Source organism: Geotrypetes seraphini, chromosome 15, assembly GCF_902459505.1.
Source record: "Geotrypetes seraphini chromosome 15, aGeoSer1.1, whole genome shotgun sequence".
NCBI classification, from domain to species: Eukaryota; Metazoa; Chordata; class Amphibia; order Gymnophiona; family Dermophiidae; genus Geotrypetes; species Geotrypetes seraphini.
Genome location: NC_047098.1, coordinates 66,623,356 through 66,647,157, shown reverse-complemented (window position 1 = coordinate 66,647,157; position 23,802 = coordinate 66,623,356). Strand labels below are relative to the sequence as shown.

The following is a 23,802-nucleotide window of genomic DNA, read 5'->3' as shown; positions in this document are numbered from 1 at the left end:
AATGTCTGAAAGAAAAGGAAGACTAGTAAACATCTGAAACTTGATCGTCCAATTCAGGAGAATAACATCCAATTCTGGGAGATGAGGCACATAGAACTTGGAGTAGAAACGGAGTAGCTGATCATCGTGGGGGAGACATAAGGAAATCTACTTGTGGAATCTCCCATACAGAAGAGATGGAATGGAGACCATTCGTGAGGTGGAAGTGTGACTTAGGTGATCTAAAAACAGGTATACTATAAGTGCCCAGAAAGTATCCAAGTGACCAAATAACCACTGTAGACACAAAGTACAGACCCCCACACACTCCCCCAATGATCACTGCCCCCCCCCCGGCCATAAAAATCAGAATAAAAACGTACATACCTGCCTCCAGAACATCAGCACCTAGCATAGGAAAGCATAGTAGAGCTGCATGGAGGTGTCTCATGTAGTCTGGGGAGTGGGCTAATGAACCATAGAAAGGAGGACCCAGGCCCATAAGCCACTCTAACCACTGCATTCATAGTAAAACATGTGCAACCACCAACCCCCCCCAAACCCTACTGAACTGCCATAGAGATGGCACCTGCAACCATAAGGGCTATTGGGGTGGTAGGTTTTGGGGGTGTTTGGGGGGCTCACCATGACCTATAAGGGATGATCAAACGGCTGGACGTAGAAGTAAACGATTCTCGATAAAAAAAATATATTTTGGATGTATTTTTCGAGAATGTACTTTGGAATTGTCCAACTTTGAACGGCTAGCAACTGAGTCCTAAAATGGACAGACTTTTTTTTAATTATTATGCCACTCTATATGTCCAGGGGAGAAAAAATCCATAAATTTAAGAATAGCTTGTATTTTAGACCATGTGTCAAACCAAAAAAAACTGAAGATTGTCGCAGTGATAAATTTGATGCATAAGAGTACCTACTTCCTTGCAACATGACCAACATAGGTCAGAAGTTGAGGAATTACATAACTTGGCTTTTCTCGGTGTCCATAATGCACAGTGTTGAAGAAAGGATACTGGTAAGAGCAGATAGTATAGCTGGTTTTAAGAAAGGTTTGGACAAGTTTCTGGAGGAAAAGTCCATAGTCGTTATTGAGGACAACATGAGGAAGCCACTGCTTGCCCTGGATTGGTAGCATGGAATATTGCTACACCTTGGGTTTTGGCTAGGTACTACACTTCTCCCTCCATGTTTGCGAGGGATGCGGACGGACCATAGGCACGAATACGGAAAAACCGCGAATAACTTTTTTTATGTTATTCGCAGTTTTAGAAAAAGCCTTCTATTTTTATTATTGGAACTGCAAATAACTTTTCTACAGCGATTTCAGGGCAGGCATGCTGGGAAGAAGCCTTTCTCTCTATGGGTGCTGGGAAGCAGTGTTTTTCTCAGTGCACACTGGGAAGTATGGAAGTAGCAAATTTGTGGGAAATAGCACGGTAGCAGCGATTTTCAGAGTGAATGGTAAGCGATACACTTTTTTATCGGTACAGTAAAAGGAAAAAGAACTTTAATAATGATGTAATTTTTGGTGGCGTAGTCAGCTTCCGGAAAATCACGAATAAGTGAATCCGCGGATACGGAGGGAGAAGTGTAGTGACTTGGATTGGCCACTGGACTTGATGGACCATTGCTCTGACCCAGTAAGGCTATTCTTATGTTCTGAAGTCCACTTTGCATCCAGCAGCGGCTCCCAAGAAGTTTCAATGGTGCCAGGGGGGCGGCTGTCAGCTCACTGGGAGGCTTAGCCTAGCATCCTACATCAGCTGCCCGCCAGGTCCTATTTTGAGGCCCTCGGTATGTTTATCATAATCACAAAAGTAAATGTAGAGTTTCTTCATCATATGTCTCTTTAGCTATAAATGTCAATTTTATTATTAGGACTTAGCCAGAAGGAAAGATTGACAAACTATGAAGAGTTTTTTTACCTGTCATTTCTTGAATAAGACACTAACTATTTTTTTTTTTTCCTGAGGCCCTTCAAGTACCTACAAATCCCACCTGGGGGGCGAATCCCGCTGCCGCTGCTCTCACCGGCTTCGACAGCCCGAAGAGCCGTTCGACTCCCGCCCCCTCAGCCCGACTTTGGCGCCAACGAGCGAACGGAAGGCGCGCGCCGGGGCTCGAGCGCTCAAAAGCACTTCCTGCCCGCGACGCCAGTCTCTTCCCCGCCCCCTCTTCCGGCAGCACCCAATCGGTTTACCGTATCCGACGGGAGTCTTCTGCTGCTTTTTTTTTTTTTTTGCCGTTGGCGGAGGAGGGCCTCAAATCCTGGCGGTCTAGGCGGCTGCCTAGCGCTGCTCCTGCGCACCACCTATATAAACTGCTTCACGGTGAGCGACCAGAAAAGGCAGCTGGTGGCACTTTTCCTCAGTTGAACGTGAAAAGTAGTTGAGTCGTGTTTGGCCGAACTTGGAAGCAGACCAGGCCTGTGTTTGGCCCCGCCAAGAAAATATAAATAAATAAATAAATGTGCTGCTGCTGTTGAAGAAAACTGGATTAATCCTGACAAAGAAAAAAGTGACCTCTTTTAAAGACGTTTTTTCCTTTATGGGTTCAGCATTGGAGTTTATTAGGTATTTATGGACCTGATCTAAGCCAGTGGTCTCCAACTCCAACCCTTTGCAGGGCCACATTTCGGATTTGTAGGCACTCAGAAAAAATAGTTAATGTCTTATTAAAGAAACGACAATTTTGCAGGAGGTAAAACTCTTTAGTGTTTATAAATCTTTCCTTTTGGCTAAGTCTTAATAAGAATATTGTCATTTATAGCTAAAGAGACATATGATCAATTTACTTTTGTGATTATGATAAACATACCGAGGACCTCAAAATAGGACCTGGCGGAGTTTGAGACCACTGATCTAAGCGGTTTTTACCGTCAGGTGCTCAAGCTTGTCCCCATCTGTCCCGCTGGGCTCACAATCTCAAGCACATGAGAACATTTGGCCATTTTTGCCATTTTTCTGGGATCTCTCTGCTATATTGGGGGCTTAATCAGTGATTTCAGGGTTGTTGCTATGGCCTCAATATTTTCTTTAAAATGTTTATTCTTGGGTTTAAAAAAAATCTTGTGATCTTCTTGTTAGACAAAGGGTTCCTTTTACAAAGGTGTGCTAGTGTTTTTAACGCATGCACCGGATTAGCGCGCGCTACCTGAAAAACTACCGCCTGCTCAAGAGGAAGCAAGCTAGCGCGCGCTATTCTGTGCGTTAAGGCCCTAGCGCACCTTTGTAAAAGGAGCCCAAAGATTTTCCTTGTTACTTATAAATGCTAAAATGTTAAATAAATGTAATAAGACAATTTTTTTTGCAGTATATCAACTGCAGCTCTGCCCCTGTTTAACATAAACTACACTCTTGGAAATACCTACAAGTGCCGTAAGTACCGTATAAGCACTGCCTGTCTTGCCATTGTGCATTGTTATACATATGTAACCTGCAAAAAACAAATCCCAAAACCTTTTATGCATGTAAAACAGTCTTTACACATAGAAAAGACTTCATATAAGTTCCTTATGTCACCTAAAGTCTTGAACTAACATAAAGAATCCAAATTGATGCAATTTAAGGAAAACACAATTTTGTTTATTTATCCTAGCATAAGAAACCATTCAACCTAGTAGAAATAGGAGCAGTACCTACAGTACTTCTATTTGTTATTTCTATAGTGCTGAAAGGCATACGTGGCGCTGTACATTCTAACACACAATAGACAGTCCCTGCTCAGAACAGTTTGCAATCTAATCTAGATAGGACATTTCAGGGTTGGGGAGATTATAGTGGGTATAGATATCTGACAGCAGCAGGGTTGGGGAGATTATAGGGGGTATAGGTATCTAACAGCAGTGAGTGGGAGTTAAATGTTGAAAGCAGTTTCAAAAAAGTGGGCCTTTAGCTTAGATTTGAACACTGCCAGGGACGGAGCACAACGCATTGATTCAGGAAGCCTGTTCCAGGCATATGGTGCTGCAAGAAAGAAAGGACGGAGCCTGGAGTTGGCAGTGAAAGATAAGAGGGGCTTGCCCAATGAGCGAAGATCACGGGAGGGAGCTTAGGGGGAGATAAGTGAGGAGAGATCAGGGGGCTTCAGAGCAAATGCACTTGAAACTCATCAAGAGGCGTTTAAACTGTATTCGGAAATGGACAGGGAGCCAATGAGGCGACTTGAGGAGAGGGGTAATGTGAGAATAGTGGCTCTTACGGAATATGAGTCACGCAGCAGCATTTTGAATGGATTGAAGAGGCAAGAGACGGGCGCATGGGAGGCCCGAGAGAAATAAGTTGCAGTAGTCTAAGCGTGAGGTGATGAATGTGGATAAGAGTGGTAGTGAGTTCAAAGAGAAGAGGATGGATTTTGGTAATATTATAGAGGAGGAAGCGACATGATTTGGCAGTCTGTTGGATCTGAGCAGAGAAGGAGAGAGAGGAGTCAAAGATCACTCCAAGGTTGCGAGCCGACGAGACAGGGAGAAGGATAGCGTTATCCACAGAAATAGAGAACGGCGAGGGGGGGAGGCGTGTTTAGGCGGAAAGATAAGGAATTCAGTTTTAGTCATATTCAGTTTGAAATGACGGCAAGACATCCAAGCGGCAATGTCAGACAGGCAGGCTGAATTTCAGGCCTGAATTCTCGCAGAGGTAGTCGGCGTGGAGAGGTAGATCTGGGAGTTATCCGCATACAGGTGATATTGAAAATCATGAGAGGAGATCAGCGTACCAAGAGAGCGGGTATATAGGGAAAAGAGGAGAGGACCCAGGACAGAGCCTTGGGGTACGCCAATAGATAGCGGGGTGGCGGAGGATCCACCGTAACATACGCTGAAGGTACAATGAGAGAGAGAGGAATAAAACCAAGAGAGCAGAACCCCGGAATTCCAGCAAGGACAATGTGTCGAGAAGGAGATGGTGATCAACAGTGTTGAAGGCAGCAGACAGATCAAGAAGAATGAGGATAGAGTAGAGTCCATTGGATTTGGCCAGGAACAGGTCGTTAGAGACTTTAGCAAGGGCAGTTTCCATAGAGTGGAGAGGGTGAAAACCCGATTGAAGAGGTCATTTTGTGGTACAGTGCTCCCCCGGTCATTCGCGGTCGGAGATTCGCGGTATTTTTCAACCGGGCAGGAGAGGGCAGCCTGAGTGCCAGCAAGTGAAGGAAATCACTCACGGTATGCTTCGACCGCCTCTTCTTGCACTAAAGTTGGGCCTCACCAATCAGGAGCTGCGTGTCAAAGCATGAAATAGTTCATGAAATATTACTGAGTTGTTTAGTCACAATAGGAAGGGTCTGGAACTGGTTTCAAGGTGTTTTGAAGAAAAGATCTTATCAAATGATTTGTGACGGTAACTATTCTCATTCATGGTGCCCCAAGGTTCTCCGCTATTGCCTTCATTATTCAACATCTACATTTCCCCTTTAGGACATTCATTACAGAGTTTAAATGTAAAATTTTATATATATGCAGATGACATTTCTATTTTAATCCCTCTAAATAATTTTACCACTGAAATTTTGAACCAGATATCTTCTATTATGACTTAGAACAGTGGACAATGAATTTCAAACTGAAACTCAATACGGAAACAAACTTTTCTTGGTTAGTCCCAACGACAAAATAACAAACTCATTGCTTCATCTTAATGGTCATGGCTACCAGATTGTTAAATCTATCAAAATTCTGGGACTGGACTGACATTTAACACTAGCAGAACACACAAACTTAGTGGTACAAAAATGCTTTTTTAAATTGTGGAAATTAAGAACCATAAAAATTTTTTTTTATCCTTTATCGTTCAGTCTATTGGTGCAGGCATTAGTTTTATCTATTTTAGACTATTGTAACATCATCTATTTAGGAGCACCCAAAAAAATTCTAAGGAAATTAAGGATAATTCAGAATACAGCTGTTCGATTGATTTTTGGTTTAAAAAAGAAAGATCATATTAGTCCATATTATCATTTACGGTACTTCAGTGGCTGCCTTTGGAGGCAAGAGTATTATTCACATTTTTCTGTATCAGCTTTAAGCTGATATTGGGATTGTCTCCAGCTTACCTTTTTCCTCATTTTGTGTTGCATAGACCATCAAGAGAAACTAGAAACTTCTACTTATTTGTTTATCCAAAAATTAATGGGTGTAGATATAAGACCTTCTTAGATAGGACCCTAGCATTTCAAGCTGGCCGGCAACAATCTTGGTTAGGTAAATGTATTCAGCAAGCTATGCTATCCTATTGCAGTTTTCGGAAATTAATTAAGACCACTTTGTTCAATAAGTTTATTACTTAGTAAGTTTTATTATTGAAATCCTATTTTATAAATATTTGTATTTTTTACTGTATTATTGTATTTCGCTGATTGTCCAGCTCTTTTTAGTGTAAACTGCCTAGAACTTTTGATTTTGGCGGTATAAAAGAATAAAGTTGTTATTATTATTTTATGCCAATCAAAGCATGAATACAGGAAACAGTTGTGGCAGAGAATGATCTCCTTGGTGTATTATCTTTTCCTCACTTTCAAGTATGTAGTTGCATGTTATCTGAATTGGCGTTTAGAATGGAACTTAGCCAGCATGCAGGATCAGTGTTCAGAGATACCAATGTGTATTGCTTTTATATTTGTATGACATTTCCTTTTCAGGGAGTTTCTAAGTATGACAAATCGCTATATGATTCCTCGACGGCGATATCCGATTCGTCAACCACAGTATTCTGCACTGGGATCCCTCCCTCTAGTGCAGTGGGATGGGTATCAGAGAAAAAATGTGCTTTCTTCAAGAAACTCCTGCATGGTACATAGTCCTGTGACGGTGAAGATAGCACCTCTGGATGTCAGCATTACTCGTTCACAGCTGTAAGTTCATGACATCTTAATTTCAAGAAGCAACAGGCTGGAAAGGGAAGGCTTCTATTTCTTCACACAACATTTATAGCTTGAGCAAGTGTGTAAGTCCTTTGATGACAGTCCTAAGATTGGTGTGCTTGTTTTCATTGTTGGAAGCTTGTCCTCTTATGGTGGCTAAACTAAACCTTAGGTTTATATACCGCATCCTCTCCATGAATATAGAGCTCGGCACAGTTTACAAGAGCTTAATAAAGGAAAGTACAACGCATAGAGTTTGGTGGTTGAGTAAAGGGGGGGAGGCGTGCATTATGTTTTTCTGAAAAGCCTAGTTTTCAGGTGCTTACGGAATAGTTGGAAGGAGACCTGATTCAGCAATGGGGTAGTAAGGTTATTCCAAAGACCTGTGATTCTGAAGAAGAGAGATTTTCCCGCATTGAGGATACCTTTTAGTGAGGGAAAGGATAGTTTAAGTTTTTGGGTGGGCCTGGTGTTGTGGGAATTCGGGGTGTTCCAAGATAGAGGGATTAGGGGAGGGAGGATGCCGTGTAGGATTTTAAAAGCTAGACAGGAACATTTAAAATGAACCCTGGCGATTATTGGGAGCCAGTGGAGTTTGGACAAAAGTGGGGAAACATGGTCAAATTTACGTTTTGCGAAGATCAACACAATTGGACCCCTGAAGAAGACTTTTTATCGAAACGTGGACCGTGTTGGGTCCTGTATCTCTAGCGGATTAGGTCCTTTAAGGCTTTTATGTGGATGAATTTTTATGTGGATGAATTCAGTGTACCTTTGGAACTTTGACACTTTCAAATAAAGTCCATTTAGGAACACCGTCACTCCACAGAGTTTTTTTGATGATCTCTGGATTTTCTTCTTTGTGGATATTTTGGAGTCAATTCCTTTTGTTTTTTGCCTAGACCCTACCAGCAGAGGTAGTAGCAACTCAAAAAAACATAGCTAGCATGTAGTGGTAAGGGCAGGTGACTGATGTTAAAAACTAAGCTTAGCAAAAGCTTATTCCAGTGAGTCATTCTAGACAAGCAGGTTCTCTCAATGGCCACGAGTCATCTGCAGAAGGAATCCACTCCGGATTTTTTTCTCTGAGTCTACTCTACTTCACAGGGAGCTCTGCTGCAGTTTTTCTCTTTGCACATGAGCCAGAAGGAGTGTTTCTATTCTGCTCTCTTATTTTATTCTGTGTTCGACCTTTTCAGTGTTTTCAGTGCTTGGAGCTCTCATCTTGGTTTCAGCTCTGCTTGCAAAGAGAAGAAGCAGATTCCAGTCTACAGCTAACAGGCCAATCCCTAGTGGTACCTGTTAACCAGCCTGCACAAGTGTTTTTTTTGAGCTCTGGGCTATTCCCACATTTCATTCTCACCTACTGGTTTGCAGGGGTTTGAGAGCAGGCTGTTAGGCACTCTTTGGAGGCTCAGCGGTATCTCGCAGGGGGTAGCTGCATTCCCCCCCCCCCTTAATAATGTCTGTCGGTCTGCAGGGGGTGGAGGTGCAGTCAGTCTCTGTGTCTGGCTGGCAGCCCGAAGATCAGCGCTGGAGAGGCATTCCCACCTTGAGGCAGTGATTCTCATTTCCAGCTACTTTAAGGGCTGAGGCATGCTGCAGCACAGGTAACGGCGAGTGTCTGTTTCAGCCTGGGAACTGAATCAAGGGAGGTATGAATTTCTGTTTTTTGGGTGCTTCTGTATGATCTCCTGTGTCTCCCCTCCCACCTAAAAAAATCCTAATTTCAACATTTTTACACTTTGCATGCGTGTTCAGCGTTTTTAGGTGTGACTTTCTTAGCAGTGGTCATCTTGGATTTTTAGTAGTCTCTTTTTTCTAAAGTTTTCTGCACTTCCAAAACTGCTAATTTGTCTCAAAACTGGCTGGGATGGAGTCTAGGGGCACCTCAAGAGCATCCTTGCGCCGTGTATCGCTGTCCGGAGAGGTGGGAACAACCACCCTCATCTCTCCTCAAGCAGATTATTAACAGGTGGCCTTCTTTATTTTGGGGGCCTGGAAATCCAGATAGATCCATTTGCCGTGATGCGGTGACACCGTAGCCCAAGAAGCGAACCTACAGTCATTTAAGGGTGACTTTTTGTGCCAAAACCCTAAGAACTTCTCGGAACTTCTGAAATTTGGGGGGAATGCCTTGTCATGTGAGCCGTGCTTCTCCTGTGCAGTCTTGCTGCACCTCTGAGCTGCTCTTCTCAAGTCTGCTACTTTTAGAGTTTGGGAGACCTTTCCACAGGAGACATGGATGATGACCATTTTACGGATTCCTTGTTTTCAGGGGATGGTGTTCTGTAACTGGTGGTCCAGGAATGTATGCTGGCTCTATGGATCCTGTTTTGGCTTTGGAGCCAGGGGACAATCCATGGTTCTGCGCTTATTTTAGTCCGCTGCCCTGCCAGATCTTACTGCAGAGTTTCTTCATGAGTTGAATTTAGTCACTCAGCGCCTTCCACCACCACCTCGTCTTATAGGTGGTGCGAGAGCTCAGTCCTTTGCCTTTCCCCAGTATTGGGATATTTAATATCTTGATTTTGGATCAGTGGGACTCTCCAGAGGAAGCTGTCAAGGTGGCGAGAGCCATTTCCCGGCTCTGTCCTATGGCATAGGTGTGTCGGCAATTCTTAGTCAGCTTAGAGTGGATTCTTTAGTGGCTCGTCATTAAGCGCACCTCCCTTCAAGCAAAGGTGATATGGTGATCAAGGACATGCAGAATTTCAGAGTAGATGTAGTTCAGGTGATTTTGAGGCAGTGGCTTTAGGAGTCAAAACTGCCTCGGTGGCATCCTTTGTCACGTGTGTTTGCCTTTCCAGGCTGCACACTTTGGAGAGTGAAGCTGTCGAGCCCTCTTCCCCCCCCCCCCGGCTTCTTTTGTTAGGGATGGACTATGGTTGATGCCTTATATGACATTCTGCTCAATGTACACAATGTGCTAGTGATGCCACATCTAAAGCTACTCTTGTCAGGCTCCCTTTTTAAGGGGCAGTTGGTACAGGTGTGGATGATCTTATGAATTCTGTGTTGGATTGTCGTCCTAAGACCCTGCCTGATAATAGACCCAGAACCCTTAGAGACTCTGGGCACTCTAATTTTCATGGCTTACAGCGTTCATGACATTATGCTGGTTCTGCGGTGCAGAGATCCTACCAGGGCTACTGGCAGAAGTTCTCAGGGTCTTGATGTAACCAGTTCTCCGCTTCCCAAGCTGCTCTATCTACCGAGATGTCGCAGTGATGCCGGGAGCGGTCTCTCTGCACATTGGGGGCAGGCTTTCAGCATTTTCTTCTGACCTATGTTCAGATTTCTTCTGACCATTGGGTTTTGGACATCATTCGTTCCAGACACAAACTGGAATCTGCCCAGCCTCTGATAGCGGTAGGGAAGGACTCCGCCTCAATGTTACAGGCCAACACAGTGGTCCCTCCCTAGATTTCTGAGACTGCTTTGGCATACCTCACTTCTCCAGAATGATGCACACCTATTGCACTAGAAAGATTTAGGTTTTTACCTTACTAATATCTTTTCTAGTAGATACTGTAGGTGCATTCATCTGGACCACTCTGTCATCATTTCTGTGCCTGCCTCATTCAGACTATTCGTATCCAAACCAGATAGTTGGATGTCAGTCAGGCCTTTAGGGTATGAAGAATAGTCTATTGTTGGACACTTTGAGCTCCATGAATGTCGGCTTGGCATGATTTGCTGTTTGTTTTTGTTTTTTTTAATCTTTATTCGTTTTCATATCTTACAACAAGTGTATAATATTCAATCAACAAAAATTTTACAAATCACTTGACATTCTTACTTATAATCATCAAAGCATAAAAAGAATCCCTCCCCACCCATCCCATCCATTATTAATAAACCAATTAAAACAAATTTGCTGTTTTGATCAATGTCAACATGTTTATGATTTTCAGAGCAGGACACTCTGGTTCTTCGGGGAGTTTCCCCATACCCCTCCTTCACATCTGTTTCTAAAAGGAGCTATTGCCAGCTTTGGAGCTAACTTTAGGGGGCAGCAGAGCCATCTGTGAAGGGTTAAAAAACAGGAGTGGGTTCCTTCTGCAAGTCTTGCAAGTAGAGAATGACGTGGGGACAAATTTTTCCCTGTCCCTTCCCGCAAGTTTTGTCACTCTCCCTGTCTCTGCCCCATTCCCGTAAGCTCAACCTTAACCGCACAAATCTCGAGCACTTATGATTTTAAAGTCTTTCAGGCTTGTGCAGATGAGGACAGAGTTTGCAGGAATGGGGCAAGGACAGGAAAAGAACTCACCGGGACAGGAAAATGAGTTCCCACGGGGAAAAATTTATCCCCATGTCATTCTCTACTTGCAAGCACTGGGATAATAACCCACTTGTTTAGAATAACATATCTCCATATCTACTAGAATATTAGCAAGGTAAAAACCTATATCAAGGAGGGGATCAGACTTTGATAGGATATTAGTTTAGTACAGAAAAGCATATAGGTTTGTTGTTTTTTTCTTTTGCTTGTTTACTAACCTAACGTTGTCTGCTGTGGTGGTGTTGAGGAGGGGTATCTGTAGAAAATATCTTAAATTGTAGCATCATATCCATAAAACCTTAGAATAATCAGTTCTGATAGTTCACAGACCTCAGTGGTGTAGCCGTGTGGACAGTAAGTTTCAACACACATATTATACACCTAAATTGTCATCGGTCCAACGATTTTTAGCAAAGTGCTTAGCGTGTTTAAAGTGCAGTCTTATAAATATATTAGATATAAATTAACTTGATTTGTAAATACAAAAAAATGGCTGCAAGATATCGAAGAAGCACTTTCAATGTCTAATCGTTGGACCGATGACGACTTAGGTGTATAATAGGTCTATGAACTGTCAGAACTGATTATTCTAAGGTTTTATGGACATGATGTATTGAATGACCTTAGAAGAGACTTTTAGCCTATTTAAATTGTAGCAGACACCTTATATTTCACTAATACCACAAGTGGTGTTCAGCCAGCCTCCCATGTTGATCTACACTTTCTGCTGCATTATTTTGTACTATAGTATCGATCAGCTCCTTTCTCCAGTTCCGACACCCTCGCCAAAAATCATACCGGATCCATGTGCAAGGGAGACTGTGCTGAATGCAATCAAGGACTGCCGGAAAAGGGGGGTTGAGGAGGAAGACCAAATTACTGCCGGTGGCCAAGAAAATAAGAGAAGGTAATAGGGAGGTTGGAGACATTGAATGTGCCGCATTGGATTGGCTGTTTGTGTAGGGGTGTTTTTTTTTTCTGTCCAGTCATGTTATGTTGGCTTTTTATAAAGCTTTTTAATTTGTTTTGACTAACTAGAAGTACAATAATAAGATCGTGCTTCTGAGATATGGGGAAATTTTGTTTTACAGAGGAAAATGTTGTGTTTAAGGAAACGCACTGTGCACTGCATGGTATGTTCTTGTCATATAGCCATTGTACAAACTCTGGGCAATATTTCTTCAGAATTAAGCTGGTCCCCCTTAATTCCCTTAAGTTAATTGATTTTTCTTCAAGGACAAACAGGCATAATATTCTCACAGGTGGGTGATGTCATCCACAGACCTGAGATGGTGTCTTCAGTCAAATTTCTTGCAATGAATTTGCACGTGATTTGCATGCACTCCTCCCATTGTATGCAAATAGATCTCATGCGTATTCATTTGGGAAATCTTGAAAACCCAACCTGGTGAGGGCTGAAGTTGGACACCCCTGCTGTAGAGGAATGTAACAAACTACACATATAACTCACAATTCTTGCCCAATAAATACACATTTTAGAACAGAACCTAAAGGCATGCACATAGTTGTTCTTTATCTGCCCCCATTTCATGCAATGAGCTGAAGAAATGCCCCCCACTATAATATAACTGCTTACTGGCTACCCACTGCTTTATCGTAAACATTTTTTTTCTGTCTGGCCTAGTCTCTAGTTCCTGATTTCCTAGTGGTTAGTACAGTGGGCTTTGATCCTGGTGAAATGAATTCAATTCCCACTACAACTTCTTCTGACCTTGAGCAAGTCACTTAACCCTCAGTACAATGCTTTGATTGTGAGCCCACTAGAGATAGAGAGTACTTGCTTATGTGTACGGCACTATCGAAGTGATATTGTAGTAATTCTCTTAACTCTTGCCAGATGTGTGTGTGCAGCTGGGAGGGAAGAATCGGTCTCCATATACACATATCTTTTTGTCATAGCCAGTAAAGGGGGTTAATGTAAATCATATTCTGTCCAAGTCAGCTGTAATAGCCCCCCCTCCCCAATTAGCCTTTTGGAGATCATTTAAATAGAAAAATAAGGTCCTCCTTTGATCAGTATGGACAGCAAAGTTAATTTGGCATAATTTTGGTTTAGTGCAGGGGTGTCCAACTTGTGGCCCAAGGGCTGCATATGGCCCCCGTGAAGTATTTTGTGCGGCCCCGGTCGAGGGCGATCCAGTGTTTTCCTCTGCTGCCCCCGAGTGTTTACCGTCTTGCTGGCTCCCTCCTCTGTCTTGCCGCAGCATTTGTGTGGCCCCAGAAAAATATTTTTTTGGCCAATGCGGCCCAGGGAAGCCAAAAGGTTAGACACCCCTGGTTTAGTGTCATTAGCTTGTACCTTGATATTTGCGTATATTTCTACAACTACACTTGTATCCTGCTTGCCCTAGGAGGCAATGGTCATCAGCCTCACGGGAGGGTGGTGCCTTGATCCCTGATAGCGTCGAGTCCAGATCTGCTGTTCAAGGTTACAAAGTCCTCTGTTAGGTTATTTGAATATTCCTTTTGTCTTTGTCTACAGGCGTCATGACAGCAGTGGTAGTGGGCAGTCTGCCTTTGAATCGCTGGCAGCCAGTGGAGCTCCCGCTTTTCTTATACCAAAGTAAGTTAACCCTGCTTCATCCCTGTCTGGCAGATTAAGTGCAAATAAAATGATTTGTTGTATCTGCATTGGAAACTGCATTATATCTATCAATGTGATGTATGGTCTGCACATGCCCATCCAGCCGCAACTTGCAATCTTGCCGCCCAGACTCTCCTGCTCTCTGTTGCCTTCCGTGCAGTGTGAGCCCGTGGGTTTAAAGCGGGGCTGCACTGCGGCATGTAGCCATGCTTTAAACCCATGGGCTCACACTGAAAGGAAGGTGGCAGAGAGTATGCGCTCGGGGCAGAAAGCAAGGGCTGGAAGGCGCTCAATAGGGTTTTTTTGTGTGTAAAATTTTAACATTGGTCGTCTTATCCTGAAGGATGCAGAGCTGCCTTTGTTCTTTTGGCTAATAACACACCTAAGGGCAGAATTGTTTTCGGCATCATTAATAGTTTTTAATGGTGATATCATGCTAATGTGTTTCTTTTGAGTGTAAATCTCAGATTTAAATTAGTTTATGCATTTTTCTTATTAGCTTGAGGGGTACTATAACTGTATTTAATGTGGATAAGTAAGAGGTTTAAATATTTCTATTTCCCTGCAGGCCTGGATCCTTAAAGAGAGGGTTGAACCCACAGTATGCAGAGGATCCTCTGAACAAAAGGTCTCGCACATCCTCCAGCAGCTCTCTCAATAGTGCCAGAGGAATTCTCAGTTCTGTACGGAATGCTATCACCAGTTCCTATAGCTCTACCCAGGGCTTCCAACAGGTATCGTACAACTTTCAGAAAGCTTTTGACAAGGTTCCTCATGAGAGGCTCCTGAGAAAATTGAAGTATCATGGAATAGGTGGCAAAGTTCAGTTGTGGATTAGGAATTGGTTATCGGATAGAAAACAGAGGGTAGAGTTAAATGGTCATTTTTCTCAATGGTTGGTGGAACTCAGTTTGCCATATATATAAAATGGAACATACATTTGCAACACAAAAAGGATATATGGATAAATTCAAAAAGATTTGGGGACCATTAACAAAATATTGTAATAATTGAATTTCATTTTCCCATAATAAGAAAATAGTTAAAGAAGAAAGGGAGGGAGGGGATATGGGAGGGGGGTTTATACTCTTTATTATAAATTATAAATAAAATATTATTAATAGATGGTATTCTTACATGAAAACAATGTAATAAAGGGAAGGGAAAAAGGTTAATAATTTAAAAAATAATTGATAAAATCATTACAATATATATGTTGTATAACTTTATAAGAAAAATAATTACAGTTATATGATATATAAAATCATAAGAAATATAAGATAAGAAATGTTATGTATAAAATACATTATAGAAATATCAAGTGTATTATTAAGATAATTGTATGAAAATTTATGACACTTGTTGTTAAATGAAAAAAAATCAATAAAAAAACTTAAACATTTTTCTCAATGGAGGAGAGTAAACAGTGGAGTGCCGCAGGGTCTTTACTGGGACCGGTGATATTTAATGTATTTATAAATGATCTGGAAATTGGAACAATGAGTGAGGTGATTAAATTTGCAGATGACATTAAACTGTGCAAAGTTGTTAAAACACATGCCGATTGTGAGAAATTGCAGGCAGACTGTAGGAAATTGGAAGACTGGACGTCCAAGTGGCAGATGAAATTTAATGTGGACAAATGCAAAGTGATGCATATTGGGAAGAATAACCCAAATCACAGTTACTGGATACTAATTAGCGCCCAAGAAAAGGATCTGGGTGTCATTGTAGACAATACGATGAGACCTTCTGCCTAATGTGAGGCAGTGGCCAAAAAAGCAAACAGGATGCTAGGAATTATTAAAAAAGGGATGGTTAACAAGACTAAGAATGTTATAATGCCTCTCATCTGGAGTATTGCATTCAGTTCTGGTCTCCTTATCTCAAGAAAGATATAGCAGCGCTAGAAAAGGTTCAAAGAAGAGCGACCAAGATGATAAAGAGATGGAACTCCTCTCGTATGAGGAAAGACATAAGAACATAAGATTTGCTGCTGCTGGGTCAGTCCAGTGGTCCGGTGTGCCCAGCAGTCCGCTCACGTGGCGGTCCTTAGGTCAAAGACCAGTGTCCTATTTGAGTCTAGCCTTACCTGCATATGTTCTGTTCCAGCAGGAACTTATCCTCCTTTTCTTGAATCCCTGAAGGGTGCTTCCCCCATAACAGCCTCTGGAAGAGCGTTCCAGATTTCTACCACTCTCTAGGTGAAGAAGAACTTCCTTACATTTGTACGGAATCTATTCCCTTTTAACTTTAGCGAGTCTCTCTCGTTCTCTTCACTTAAAAAGGTTAGGGCTCTTCAGCTTGGAAAAGAGACGGCTGAGAGGAGAGATGAAGTCTACAAAATCCTGAGTGAAGTAGAACGAGTAGAAGTGGATCGATTTTTCATTCCGTCAAAAATTACAAAGTCTAGGGACACTTGATGAAGTTACAGGGAAATACTTTTAAAATCAATAGGAGGAAATATTTTTTCACTCGGAGAATAGTTAAACTCTAGAACTCATTGCCAGAGGTTGTGGTAAGAGCGGATAATGTAGCTGGTTTTAAGAAAGGTTTGGACAGTTTCCTGGAGGAAAAGTCCATAGTCTGTTATTGAGAAAGGCATGGGGGGAGGCCACTGCTTGCCCTGGATCGGTAGCATGGAATATTGCTACTCCTTGGGTTTTGGCCAGGTACTGGTGACCTGGATTGGCCACCTTGAGAACGGGCTACTGGGCTTGATGGACCATTGGTCTGACCCAGTAAGGCTGTTCTTATGTTCTTACTTGCACAGTTCCCTAGACTGCCCTTGGCTGCTTTTTGATAACTCTTAAATAGTAGGTTAGAATATAGACACTTTTTTTTTTCTTCCTTGGGCCGCTTGAATCTTTTAATTTTTTTTTTCTTTCTTTCTTTTTAGAAGTGGAAGAAAAGTGTTCAGAGTTCCTCTGCATTGTCCAGTCTATCATCTTTGCCCTCTCAAACATCCAAGAAGCCAGCAAAGTAAGTATGTTGGTGTCGGCATTTATCTGATGGGAAGCTGAAATTTGCCTCTATAAGAAGACCACAAAAGCAATGCAAGACTTTTCTGTTAACTTTATGAAGTAACTATTGCAAGAGGTTGCAACCTAACTAGGAACTTGTAGCTTATTCCATATAGTGACGACTGTAAGATACTTGCTTCATTACATCTTTTGAGAACAGGGAGGCTTTTTTTCTTCCTGATTTTTTTTTTTTTTTGGGTGGGGGGTCGACAAGTAGCATTGGGACTGTGGGGGAGGAGGAGTTCAGGATGAGTCGGGACCTCTGTCCCTTTTGTGGATCTTATAGATCTTCATTGGGTGACCTGTGGTAGGATGGGGATACAGAGGGTTGTAGGAGGCTTTGGGTTGGAGATTTGTTTTTTATTTTGGGCTCACTTGAGTGGTTTTAGAGGGATAATTAGCTTCCATATTCACTGGTAATAAAGTAAAGACCTTCAGATATAAGCCTGAAGTAAAGATGTTTCAGACATAAGAACATAAGAAGTTGCCCCCCGCTGAGTCACCCAGAGGTCCATCTTGCTCAGCTGTCCGCTCCCGCGGCGGCCCATCAGGCCTAGTACCTGAACAGTGGTCCCTGATTAATTTTGTAACTTACCTCTAATCCCATCCCTATAATCTACCTCTACTCTTATCTATACCCCTCAATCCCTTTGTCTTCCAAGTACCTATCCAAATCTTCTTTGAACCCCTGTAGCGTGCTCCTGTTTATCACATCCTCTGGTAGCACGTTCCATGTATCCACCACCCTCTGTGTGAAAAAGAACTTCCTGGCGTTTGTTCTAAACCTCTCCCCTTTCAATTTCTCTGAGTGCCCCCTTGTACTTATTGATCCCCTTAATTTGAAAAATCTGTCCCTGTCTATTTTTTCTATGCCCTTCATGATCTTGAAGGTTTCTATCATGTCTCCTCTAAGTCTCCGCTTTTCCAGGGAGAAAAGCCCTAGCTTTTTCAGTCTGTCAGTATATGAGAGGTCCTCCATGCCCTTTATTAGCTTAGTTGCTCTTCTCTGGACCCTCTCAAGTACCTCCATGTCCTTCTTGAGGTACGGCGACCAGAACTGAACACAGTACTCCAGGTGCGGGTGCACCATAGCACGATACAGTGGCAGGATGACTTCCTTTGTCCTGGTCCAGACAGATGTAGATGTGGGCAGAAGTTTCCCAGTCCTAGATTTTCTGTTTCAATTCATATTTCCACATGATTTTGTGGGTACTTTGCCAGTTGTAATGGGGTTATTGAAAGCCGAGCTGCACTAAATGCAAGTATATCCTTACAGTAGTGATTCTTCTTGTTCCTTCAGAGAAGATGAACTTCAGCAAAGCTATACGTCTCCTCCTGTGAAAGCAGCTGTAACAGAATCTCCTCCAGGAAAGGGTGAGTGCTAGAAAATTTGGTTGGACATGTGAACGCCATGTCTATGGCAGTTGAGGAACTATCATTCTCCGAGGACAAACAGGACATCAAATACTCACAAATGGGTGACATCATCTGATAGAGCCCAGCATGAAAACCTCACAGCAACTTTTCAGAAGCCTTTAGACAACCACATTGTGCATACATATGCTCCTGCTCACTTCCACTGCTGCACAGGACCAGGTATTTGTCTCTCTTCAGTCCCCCCTTTTTGCAGCCCGTTTTTGGCCTGCCAGGATCAACTTGATCATCCTTTTATTTCCTTTAGTGTGTGTGGAATTTTGAAAATTTAAATTCTTTTCCATGGCCCTTAGACCTCGTCACTCTGCTCGGGTAGACTTAATTTTTCACTTTCCTTTTTTTCGTCATTGAGCTGTTTGATTGTGCATTGATCATGTTCCCTGACGTATCCCAGAAAATTTCCATTGGTTTCAGGACCATGTCATTAACTGACATTCATAATTGGTGTCTATCGTCATGTGTGGGGCCTGACCATGATGTATTTGTGCAAGAAGTCTCATCCATTGATACTGGCATTGGTTAACATGAGCATCCTCTGATCCTGCACTGAGGAAGGATTTTACAACATCCTTTATGGTGCAAAGGAACCACCATTATTCCCTTTCAAGTACCTGGCATCGGCATCACAGGTGCCCAATAAGTCCTGTGGCATGAGGGTGGTTCTTCTTCCAAAGATTCATAACCAATGCACCATCCTCTATCAGGTCCTGATACCTTTCGTAGACCTTACCACTACAACCACCATTACCAATGCCTATCTCCAAGAAAAGACCTTGCTCCAGGAGGATCTGGGGTGATATCTAGGCCAGCCCATTGCCTCAGACTGCCAGTCCATCTGATACTGGAGGCCCACACTCATGTCTGGCTGTACACCAATATCAATGCAGGAAGTGACATCAGGATTTGTTCTGACTGAGACGATCTTTGTTCAACACCTTGGGGAGGAAGCTTCCTTGAGTTCTGGGTCCTTGACACTCACTCAGATCCTACTTAGCATCTAGGTGCTTGAAGCAAGTGAGAACTTGGAGGAGGATTTGGACTTCTCCTGGGCTTCTGATGAAGAGCCAAGTTCTCTCTGGACCTTCTATCAGATTCCTCCCCATTGTTTGAAAGGAGAGTCTCCCTCTGAGGACCTCTTCTCTTCACTAAATTGGGCATTAAGGATGAGCAGATTGCAGAAATATTGGACATCTGTGACTTTGCTGTTCACAAAATCCGCAAGGCTGTTCAGATGAGGCAATGGAAGACTTTCCCTCTCCCCTCCCCACCCTGTTCAGCCTATTTATTTATAAGAAGGCCAGCTCTATGTATAGAGTCCAAAAGGCTCCTATTGAGAAGCCTCAGCTGCCACTACCATAATCAAAATGTCTCTCAAAAGCTCCAAGTCTTGTACCTTGGTGTCCGAGGGAGGAGTGCTCAGACTTTGGATTTGGGGGGGAAGCAGGTTATCAGAATGCTGTGCTAGCATCCTACATGCATTCATAACATAGTAAATGACGGCAGATGGGTGTGGTCCATCCAGTCTGCCCAACACTCTATTTTTTTTTCTTTGATATTTCTACTGTAGAAGTCTGCCTGGCAGACTACTGGAGTTGCTGTCCAAGCTCACTCCAGCCTTTCTAAACTATCTCAAGTTATTGTAGTTCCCATCAAAGCCCTTCTCATCCCATCCCAATCATACAGTCATATGCAGTACATACACTGATCGTGCAAGTCTGTTCAGTTCCGACTCTAGTTCTTCAATTTATACCCTTCTCTTTATGATTAGAGATCCTCTGTGTTTGTCCCACGCTTTTTTGAATTCCATCGCTGTTTTGCTCTTCACCATTATTAAATAAGGTTCAGTAGTCTGTATTTAAAAACGGTACACGAATTACGTATGCATTGCAGACATTTCTTTTTAAATCTTTGCAAAGTCCGAGTAGTCCTTTTGAAGCATGTAAGATGACCAGGTTAGCTTCTCTCTCCTTCACCCCCATTTCTGCTAACTTAAAAAGTAAGACGTCTGACTTTCAGATCCTGAGTGCCCTCCAACTTATGCAAGCATCATAGTCACAATTCATCACTCCACATCGGTGACAGAGATGTTTGGATTTAGGCCTGAGGTTGCTAAGTTGGGTAATAAGGGTGTCCAACTTTAGTCCTTGAGGGCTTCAAATGGCTCAGGATATCCCAACGAATATGTATAAGTCCGACTTCTTATATTGTCTATCTCAAACATACTGTTCCCCAAATCTGCCCCTCAACATGCCTATGCCAGAGGTGCATGGATTTATGTGTAAAGTACTTTTATAAGTGTTGTTTTCTTTTCATCCTGCTAGACCAATGGGTTCTGTTGCTCTACTAGCAGATAGAGGTGGAAAAGATGACATGACTAGCACAAATAGTGATTTACTCTGGAATTTGCCAGTATTTTCTCTACCTCCAGCAGGTGATGCAAATTGGATTGGTACAGCTGGATTCCTAAAATGAGATTGCTTTCTGGCCCTTGTGTCCCAGAAATGCAGTTTTGTATATGAAGAGCCCTTGTGCATGACTTCTATCAAAATAGTGTTGCTTCAGTGATTGGGCTAAGTTGCTGAGAGAGAAGAGGTGGAGTTTGCTACTCCTTAGGCTGATGATGCTGTATCCCAGTAATTTTAATTTAATTGGGGGGGGGGGGGGGGTTGCTCATGCCGTTCAGTAGTATTCAAGGGGAGTTGCCATGAAGCTTTAGTCTACTATTGGAAAAGAAACTCACCAAGAAACCTCTTAGCACTAAATACTTTTGACATGAATTTGGAGCAAAAAACTCATTAGTATTTGTCCTTTTTAGTAGAAACTGGTTTGTCCTTATTCCTTGTGTTGATAAGTGTGCTAGGATTAGAAAGGCCATGAATCCCACAGCGGCATTTAATAAACTTTAAAATATATAACTTACGTGTGAAATTTAGGTCTAATGATGAATTAAAGCCTAAAAATGAAGTAAGCCTACAAACAGTTTGCCTGGTGATTGGCTAGAACTGAAGACCGTAGAGTTAAGGATAAGCAACTGATGCATTATTTATAAATTTCACATGTAAGTTATATATTTTAAAGTTTATTAAATGCCGCTGTAGGATTCATAGTATACATCATATTGACAGCGTGATAAACAATATTGGGCTATCATAACATATCAGTTGGAGAATTAGAAAGGCGACACACTTATCTTCATTGATTTCTTGTTGCGTACATGTTTAATGTCATAGTAGTAAAATAATGTCTTCTCATGCAGGCAAAGCCTTACTAGTTTAAGATTAAGATATATTTTTGAAGACTATAGCAAAACTGCAAAATGCCTGATTGTTGACAATTTATTATTTCCCTAGAAATAATAGAGACTCCTGTGCTGAAGAGACCAAATTCTTTAAGGAACTCATCCTCAGAGAGTGGAGGAAAACGTAAACGCAAAATCCCACTTCTACCCTCATGGCGAGGAGATCCACTCACTTTGGTAAGACATTTTTTCTCATTTTTAAAGTCTTTGCAGAAAGAAACTTAAGGGTGTCGGGACTAGATTGTAAGCTCTTTTGAGAAGGGACTGTCTCTCTTATGTTTTAATATGTCTAGTAGCGCTATAGAAATGATTAGTAGGAGTAGTAACTAGAAAAAATGGTTCTGGAGCTGATAATTTTCCCTGTTTTTAAAATTTTGGTCAGTTTTATATATACTTATTTTCTCTTCATTACCATCCATCTTCCAGCTTCTTCCTCTGCCTTCAGGTCAGAAGCCTAGCCAGCCCTCCAATTTTGGGGAGGCTCAAAGGTGGACTGAGGGCTCAATATATTTCCCCTCCCCCCATTTGTGTTTAAAATAAATTTTGATGCCAATAGCCAAATAAATTTTCTCCTCACGCTGCTGCAGTAACCCAGAAGTTGGCACCACCCTGCCAACTTCCAGGTTACTGCAACAGCATAAGGAGTAAGGGAGCATCTCAGCAGTTTCTTTGGAGGAGCTTTGGAGGACCTGGGACCCTTGCCCCCCCCCCCCCAAGGGCTCCTATCCCTCCTCCTCCCCCCAAGCAGGAGGAGCTCTTTATTAACTTAACATCTAGTGCTGAGATTTTAGGTGACCTGACACTGAGATGCTTCTGATCTTAGATTATGTACACACTCTTTTATCCAAGGACAAGTAGGCAATGTATTCACACACTCTTATCCAAGAATAAGTAAGCAGTGTATTCACATATGGGTGATACCATCCACAGACTTTGGGGAGAGAGAGGGAAGGAGGGAGAAGGAAGACAAGGGAGAGGAAAGGAACGAGAGATGCCAAGTCCATTGGAGGGAGGGAAAGGAGATACCGGACCATGGAGGGGGAGTGAGAGATGCCAGGGCATGGGGGAGAGAAGGAGACAGATGCCAGACCAGGGAAAAGGAAGGAAGGAGGGAGGGAGAGAAAGAAAGGAGAGAGATGTCAGACCAGGGAAATAGGGAGGGAAGGAGAGAGAGATAGGGAGGGAAGGTAAGACTTGGAAAAGTAGATTTTGAGAAGAAAGCAGAAAAATTGAATGTTAAGTTAATGCCAAAGATGGATGCAAGTTGCAGACTAAGTCAAAAAATCACAGGGAAAAATACTAATGGTATCGCAATTAGGGAGTGAAAAAGTTTTTGATATATAACAAAAAAACACTACCCTGAATCTGCTATAATAGCTGTTGAAATGAGCTTTACATATGTGAAGATTAGCTCAGAGACATGGAGGGGTAACACAGAGGGGAAAAAACCTGACAGCCTCACCACCCAATCATTGCTGAATTCTCCATATTTTTAAGCATAAATTTCTTTCAAAATAAATGATTTAAATAAGTAAAAAAATAAATGAAAAAAACTTAGCTAAAGCTTGGTTCCTTGGTTTTGATGTGAAAATGTTTCGTGCTCCTGCTTCAGGAAACCAAACAGCTAGGTGGTTCAGCTGCACTGAAAGGAATGTTTAGGCAGTAATAGATGGTATCAATCTAACAAGATAAAAATAAATAAACCAAATAAATCACCAAAAAGTAAAAACAGTTGACTAAAAATGTTAGCAAACACACATTATGAAATGTAAGAGGCATATCAAACACTAGTTACCTTTGCAAAAAAGACTTTACTCTTAGAAGACGCTCCAACAGGCTGCTTAACAGCAAAACGAACGCCAACTACAAGCTGATTTAAAGGGGCAACATGGCAACACGTGTTCTCAGTCGCAAACCCTTTGGAAGGCCACATTTTGGATTTGTAGGTACTGCAGAAAAAATAGTTAATGTCTTATTAAAGAAATGACAATTTTGCATGAGTTAAAACTCTTTATAGTACATAAATCTTCCTTTAAAGACAAGATCCTTTAAAGGAAAGATTTGTAAACTATAAAGAGTTTAACTCATGCAAAATTGTAATTTCTTTAATAAGACATTAACTATTTTTTCTGCAGCCCTCCAAGTACCTACAAATCCAAAATGTGGCCCTCCAAAGGGTTTGAGATTGAGACCACTGGTCTATACTGTTAATGCTGTGTCCTATGTCCACCAAGACTGTACTTTTAGTCTGTACATTACACCTATACTGTAAATGCTGTAATCTAAACCCCCCTACATC

The 23,802-nt window shown here is 42.1% G+C and overlaps 2 protein-coding genes across 13 annotated transcripts in view; one reads left to right on the top strand and one right to left on the bottom strand.

Annotated features, from left to right (window-relative positions):
* Nucleotides 1–2,116, bottom strand: part of LOC117348872 (septin-4-like) — a 71,501-nt gene extending 69,385 nt beyond the window's left edge. For 3 of the 7 annotated variants that reach the window (XM_033921460.1, XM_033921462.1, XM_033921464.1), the window contains exon 1: nucleotides 1,999–2,116. Coding sequence is in view for 2 of the 7 variants with exons in the window: in XM_033921459.1 (XP_033777350.1) it covers nucleotides 1,926–1,932 (7 nt within the window). In the remaining 5 variants the exon portion in view is untranslated. Of the gene's footprint in view, nucleotides 1–1,925 lie in introns of all 7 variants that reach the window. The other 4 variants (XM_033921463.1, XM_033921461.1, XM_033921459.1 and 1 more) reach the window with 4 other exon arrangements.
* A 67-nt stretch (nucleotides 2,117–2,183) lies between these two features.
* The window catches only part of LOC117348870 (nuclear envelope pore membrane protein POM 121C-like), a 60,811-nt gene continuing 39,192 nt past the window's right edge, over nucleotides 2,184–23,802 (top strand). For 4 of the 6 annotated variants that reach the window (XM_033921454.1, XM_033921452.1, XM_033921451.1 and 1 more), the window contains exons 1-9: nucleotides 2,265–2,573; nucleotides 3,313–3,377; nucleotides 6,637–6,849; nucleotides 11,892–12,050; nucleotides 13,647–13,727; nucleotides 14,317–14,482; nucleotides 16,648–16,730; nucleotides 18,072–18,145; nucleotides 21,556–21,680. In XM_033921454.1, the coding sequence (XP_033777345.1) occupies nucleotides 6,650–6,849; nucleotides 11,892–12,050; nucleotides 13,647–13,727; nucleotides 14,317–14,482; nucleotides 16,648–16,730; nucleotides 18,072–18,145; nucleotides 21,556–21,680 (888 nt within the window). In that variant the 5' untranslated portion in view covers nucleotides 2,265–2,573; nucleotides 3,313–3,377; nucleotides 6,637–6,649. Of the gene's footprint in view, nucleotides 2,574–2,639; nucleotides 2,701–3,312; nucleotides 3,378–6,636; nucleotides 6,850–11,891; nucleotides 12,051–13,646; nucleotides 13,728–14,316; nucleotides 14,483–16,647; nucleotides 16,731–18,071; nucleotides 18,146–21,555; nucleotides 21,681–23,802 lie in introns of those variants that run through there. The other 2 variants (XM_033921455.1, XM_033921457.1) reach the window with 2 other exon arrangements.